The 6,188-nt window shown below is 39.6% G+C and overlaps 1 protein-coding gene across 1 annotated transcript; it reads left to right on the forward strand.

Annotated features, from left to right (window-relative positions):
• The first annotated feature begins 2,012 nt into the window (after window positions 1-2,012).
• LOC121718023 (amine sulfotransferase-like) lies at window positions 2,013-5,461 on the forward strand. Its single transcript, XM_042102773.1, has 6 exons — window positions 2,013-2,178; window positions 3,004-3,209; window positions 3,560-3,686; window positions 4,190-4,284; window positions 4,406-4,586; window positions 4,728-5,461. Exons 1-6 carry the CDS (start codon window positions 2,013-2,015, stop codon window positions 4,853-4,855), a joined length of 903 nt encoding a protein of 300 aa, XP_041958707.1. The 3' UTR covers window positions 4,856-5,461.
• Window positions 5,462-6,188: the final 727 nt, after the last annotated feature.

Consider the following 6,188-nt stretch of genomic DNA (forward strand, 5'->3'; position numbering starts at 1 on the left):
TTCACACTGGTGACGGAACGAAAAAACTCGGCAAAATGTCTAGGGGGCTTGGTAGTAAATTTGGCGAGACACTTTGTCCCGCCGTTCCGCCTCGGTCTATGTGAAAGGGACAGTCGTTCCGCGATTCTGTCAGGCTACAGTGTGTGTGTGTGTGTGTGTGTGTGTGTGTGTGGCTATGTGTGTGTGTGTGTGTGTGTGTGTGTGTGTGTGTGTGTGTGTGGCTGTCTGTGTGTGTGTGTGTGTGTGTGTTTGTGTGTGTGTGTGTGTGTGTGTGTGTGTGTGTGTGTGTGTGTGTGTGTTTCATTTGTAACCTCGAAAACATGTTTGTGGGCCTTTCACATAAAATCAGTGGAGGAATTTCCTTTCAATATACACTAGATGGCAGCAAAGTCTTAGTTTCTCTGTTTTTTGCTACAACTGTTCTGTAAGTTTTTATAGAACAGTGTTTTGGGAATAAGGTTTGTGACTGGTCAGAACTATTTGTCTCAGAGGTTTCAGTCTGTGAAGTCAGGAAATGTTCAGTCAGAGAAAGGTTTTGCTGAAGCAGTTTTTATGTCACTGTTAAGACTATGGAGACGTAATTTATAAAAAGGCTCTGCCCTAAGATTTATTACTGCACACATTGTTCTGGCTATTGTTCTGATCACTGTGTCCTTTATGATAAAGCGGGATGGTCATCTCTAGCAGAGATGAGAAATAAACACAGATGGTTATGGTTATGGTTATGGATTTAGCAGACGCCTTTGTCCAAAGCGACACATTAATACAAAACAACATAATAATATTTAAAATTGAACAGGGAACAGATTAAAATGTAGGTCAAATATAGTAAGGAGAATAGTTGTAGTACACAATAATATCAATTCAAGCAATAGCCTAATAAAAAGCAATGTAAAAAAGGGGAAAGGCAATAATAAAACAATAATGTCAATTCAATCAATAATATAAAAACAATGACATGCTAAGACTACATTAAGGATAATATCAATAATAAACAATAATGTCAAATTAATTAACAGCCCAATTAAAATAAAACAACATTATATAAACCATAACACATAAGCGCTTAAACAACTAAGTATATGTTGAATAGGAATGTCTTTAGACCCCTCTTAAACGACCCAAAATGACCCACACAGATATTTATTTATCTATGAAGCTACTGTTGGAACGTTACTATTTCATTTTTAACTATTCTCGAATGGATTTCTGACTCCTATCAGACCAGCAAAAGACTGTTTAATGCTAAATATTCCTCATTTTTATTCTGAGCTGGGAAAGTCAGCCTATATTGCTATAATGCCCCTTCTTTCAAATGTTAGGCCTATGGATTTTTATTGTTAACTTTGCTTTTGGATTATTTATGTACTTTTAATAACAACTGCTATGTACTATTTTTCTGTTTTTTAAATTGTGATTGTAATCTTTGCATCAATTTCTGAGAATTATGTATTAGCAAGATTCCAAACAAATATTTTGTGCCAAAACTTCCTTGGACTCAAGCAGATAACTTTTCAAAAGTATCTGAATGACCAACAATGCCACAGACCGTTGCTATTAGTCTTTATGCCCGTCTACTTGACCCATATCTCGTGTTCAGGTCAGGAAAATGTACACCTGGTACATTTGGTACTAGTACACAATAGGTTCAGAAAGTGTTAATACACTCATATTTTTCCCACAGAGAATGGAACATATGCTAAGCCAATTAAGTGTCCAAACGAGAGAGTGTGTCCACAGAAACTGATTGCTATGCCTACGTTAACCTCTCAAATTTCATTAAAGATCCCTTTACTATGTTTGCATTTCAACCGAACCGCTGTGTGGCGTGTAGGTAATAAGTGATGAATTCTGATGACCAAAGATTAGGCGCTCTCACCTCGGCTAGCAAAGTATTGGCGTTCATCTAAGCGACCATTCTCACCATCTAAGACGGGCGACAGCACCACCAGCCTTGTTTTACGCGCACCAGTTGAGCTTAGCTGAGGTCATTGGCCTGCTATATCATCGAGATGGCCCAACAAGAGTATAAGCTTCTGGGTGACAAACTTTTCACCTACAAGGGCACCGTATTACCAGTAGATGACACACAGGAGCTGACGACGGAGTACATAGACAGTCTAGAGAGCTTTGAGATCAGAGACAGCGATGTCTTTGTGGTTACCTTCCCCAAGTCCGGTGAGTCAGACTGCATGCTTTTTTGGGGTTGTACATTATTATTATTATTATTATTATTATTATTATTATTATTATTATTATTATGTTTGCGCTTGCACAGATGTAGTCATCAACTTATATGTAGAGGAGTCCCAGTAAACTTAAAAGAAAAGAAACAAATACATTACGTTTTTCACACTACCTTAGCCTATATCATAGAAAAAAGGGAATTTCCCTCATCTAAAGTTGCAATAGTTGCTTCTCATGTTCCTTTTTACTGCTTCAAAATGTTCAAATAGTCTGTGTTGAAATGATATATATTACAGTAAGTAGACCTATTCCATAACTAGTGGTACGGAATGGTGAATTCAATATTCTACTGAAAGCACACAAGGGTGTTCTGCACACAGACTGCACACATGTATTTGAATGTGCATGTCATCTCACTGTGAGTGAAGTCTCACATGATATATAAGAGGCGTAACCCTTAGACTCAAGTCATATAGGTAAATGTTTGTCCAGTGGACACGTGGGCTACTGTACTAGGCTGTAAACATTAGCCCAATGGAGTGGTTAGATTTTTATGGGGGGGGTGGGGTTTTGCATGTAAAGTTCAGTTATCATCTTTTTCTTCTACTTCCACACCTCTTGCTCTGTCTCACGCACGTGTGTGTGTGTGTGTGTGTGTGTGTGTGTGTGTGTGTGTGTGTGTGTATGTGTGCGCACGTGTGTGTGTGTGTGTGTGTGTGTGTGTGTGTGTGTCTGTGTCTGTGTGTGTGTGTATACTTGTGTATGTACTTGTTGTGTGTGTGTGTGTTTGTGTGTGTGTCTCTCTCTGTCACTCAGGCACGGTATGGACTCAGCGCATCATCACTCTCATATATGAGGAGGACTTCCCCGAGCAGGCCAACGAGATCACCTTTGCACGCATGCCCTGGCTAGAGTTCCTGGAGAAGGGCAAGGACTACACCACACGGCCCTCGCCCCGCCTCTTCTGCTCCCACCTGCACTCCCACCTCATGCCCCGTGGCCTACAGCAGGGCCGGGGGAAGGTGAGTGGAGCAGGGCGCCCAGGATCAACCACACACTTACCAAGACCTCCACACCCAGATAAGAAGAGCTCAGCGACAAAAATGCAAAAAATCATATCTGCATTTTCACAAATATTTAAAATCATGCCCTTTTTTGTGCATTATGTATACTGTATGTATATGTATATATGTGTATATGTACATATATATATATATATACATTACAAACATTGTTACACTTCATCAATACACTGTAAATTGTAAGCATATATGTATTCTTTTTTCTCTCTCTCTCTCTCTCTCTCTTAAGCAGTGATAAACACCAATCCTATCTGCACCTTTATATCATTCTACTTGCTCTCTTCTTTCAGATCATCTATGTGATGAGGAACCCCAAAGATGCCATGGTGTCATATTTTCACTTTGCCAAATTCATGAAGAAGCTGGACTCTCCTCCTGACTATGACGGAATGTTGGAGAAGTTCATGTCTGGGTGGAGTAAGTTGATGAGAATTGTATTGACCTCATATACCGATTTATCTGGTTTTTCTCAATCACTGGACAGGACTACAAGTACAAGTAAAAAAAAAATGTTGATGAAATTGATTTCTTTACATCTATAATAATCTATCTGGGCTACTTTTTTATTGTAGCCTATTTATTTGTCTCACCTACTGGATCTCCAATGTCCAGTCAGTAGCTTAAGTGCACTTAACCTACAATTCACATTTAATTTGTTACTATTATGTGAAATGACTACATGCATTGGTTACATGTGTTATATCCTATAGAGGGTACAGTAGGTCCAGATCTCACTCACAGGGGCCAGAGGGTCGCAGGTGTTGGGGAGAGAAGTCTCCTCTCCTCTCCTTAAGCTCCCAAATGACTGATTCTTTCCTTAATTCTAGTGTATTCTCTCATCTTCACTGCTTTTCATGCTTCATGTTAAATTCAGATGATTTCAGATTCCAAAGTGAAAATGTTCCTACCTTTCTTTGCAGTGGTTGGAGGGTGCTGGTTTGATCATGTCAAAGGATGGCACACCAACAAGGACAAATACAACATACTGTTTCTGACTTATGAGGAGATGATCAAGGTATTATTGAAAAACACACTAGAACATAAAAAAAAACATAAGTGAAGTTTAACATGAATTAATGAATTCTTATAAAGGTAATTGCCGGCATGGATGATCTTTTCCTTTCTGACTTCTCTAGGATCTAAGGTCGGTCATAGTGAGGCTCTGTGACTTTGTGGGGAAGAACCTGTCTGACGCAGCAATAGACAGCGTGGTGGAGCGGGTCACATTCAACAACATGAAGAATGACTCGAAAGCGAACTATGAGTTCCTCCCAGATGATGTAAAAGACCCCACCAAAGGAAAGTTCCTGCGTAAAGGTGAGGGCCTTTTAAAACAGGATGACACGTACGTTGTGTGTGTGTCTGCTGGATCTCTGTATGTTTGTTTGCATGTCTATAGGTATTGATTCATCTATTTGTATAGAATTTCTTCATGTTAAAAATGTCTATCTGATTCAGGAACCATCGGCGACTGGAAGAACTGCCTGACGGTGGCCCAGAGTGAACGCTTTGACCAGGGCTACAAGGAGAGGATGAAGGATCTCCCTCTCCAGTTCGTCTGGGACATTAAGGAGCTGCATGGATGAACTGCATGAGAACTCAACCTACCACATAAACACACATGAGTTCTGGACAATAGAACACCACTGGCAGTTTTTAAAACACTTTTTGCTGTCTCGCTCACAGAAGCTGAGGTAGCAGCACATTGCATCATACTCTTACATCACACTCTTTCCCTTCAAACTCAAGAGTTCATGGAGATTTAACTCAAGAGTTGTGTTTTGTTGATTCATGTCAATTCATGTTCTTTACAGGTGTCTCATGCCACAACAGCCATGGGCAACGTAATGAATTACATGACCAGCTATGCCCCATCACATGTTCTCAATGACACTTTATCCCTGATCTTCACTGTGAACTATGACATTTATTGCTACTATTAGCATTGCTATGTTATCTAAGAGTCTCAGGAATCTTCTGTTATCTGTTTATGTTTTGTTATGTCAGGCAAATATCACCTCATGCTCTGGATTACCAGATTTTCAAATAAGGTGCTAGATTATTACTAATCACATGGTCATCTCAGAATGATATGGACTGGAAATGCAATGCAATCTTATACAGTTATTAGACAATTCTGTGGATATAGGTAATTTCACACAGAGAAACTAAGCCTCATTTCCTCATGTCGGTAGGGCTTGTAATAAAAGTGGATGAATTAAACATTTGTGCTGCCGAATGAATTGGCCCATTGGCTATCAATTTATTTGAAAGATTCCGTTCACACATTTTCCATAAGAACTATTCACTCCATCATTTACTCTGAGTTCATTTTAACTTGACCAAGTTGGCATTTCATCTTCATTATAACGGTAGGCCTATAATGTCTCTTTCCCTCCCTCCCTACCACCTCCTTCAATTCTTTATTCATCAGTTTTTTTTTTGCTTGTTCATAATGCAACCGTATGGAAAACTTCATCAATCTAGGGACTTAATACAAAAACAGAAAGAAAAAAAACACACATAAAAAAGGCAATCCAAAGAACAGTATGCAATGCTTGTTCGTCCCAGCAGAAGGTGCAAACGCATCAGATGAGATGACAGAAAAGCACCAGGCCTGGTGGACAGCATCAGGAAGACTGAGATACGGCCATTGACGATCACATCCTGGAGGTCAATGCCACATGACCCCTGTGTGGTCGGTGACCTCGGGATGAACACAGAGAGAGAGAGAGAGAGAGAGAGAGAGAGAGAGAGAGAGAAGAAAAGTTGAATGTAAGGATTTCACACACCTCATCAGTTTGTGTTTTAAAATGATATACATGCATGCTATTCAAAACATAGTCCATGGTGATCTTTGTTCGAGTCTTTGTAGGGTCATCATCATCCTATAAAAAGTTTTCCCTTTTTTTGGTGAAT

Source organism: Alosa sapidissima, chromosome 9 (genome assembly GCF_018492685.1).
Source record: "Alosa sapidissima isolate fAloSap1 chromosome 9, fAloSap1.pri, whole genome shotgun sequence".
Lineage (NCBI taxonomy): Eukaryota > Metazoa > Chordata > Actinopteri > Clupeiformes > Clupeidae > Alosa > Alosa sapidissima.

Bases quoted from the DNA above. Each gene is read 5' to 3' on its own strand.
- LOC121718023 (XM_042102773.1), top strand. From the start codon at position 2,013: ATGGCCCAACAAGAGTATAAGCTTCTGGGTGACAAACTTTTCACCTAC. The intron at 4,285-4,405 runs GTATTATTGAAA...TGACTTCTCTAG, and splicing joins CTTATGAGGAGATGATCAAG to GATCTAAGGTCGGTCATAGT. The intron at 4,587-4,727 runs GTGAGGGCCTTT...TATCTGATTCAG, and splicing joins AGGAAAGTTCCTGCGTAAAG to GAACCATCGGCGACTGGAAG.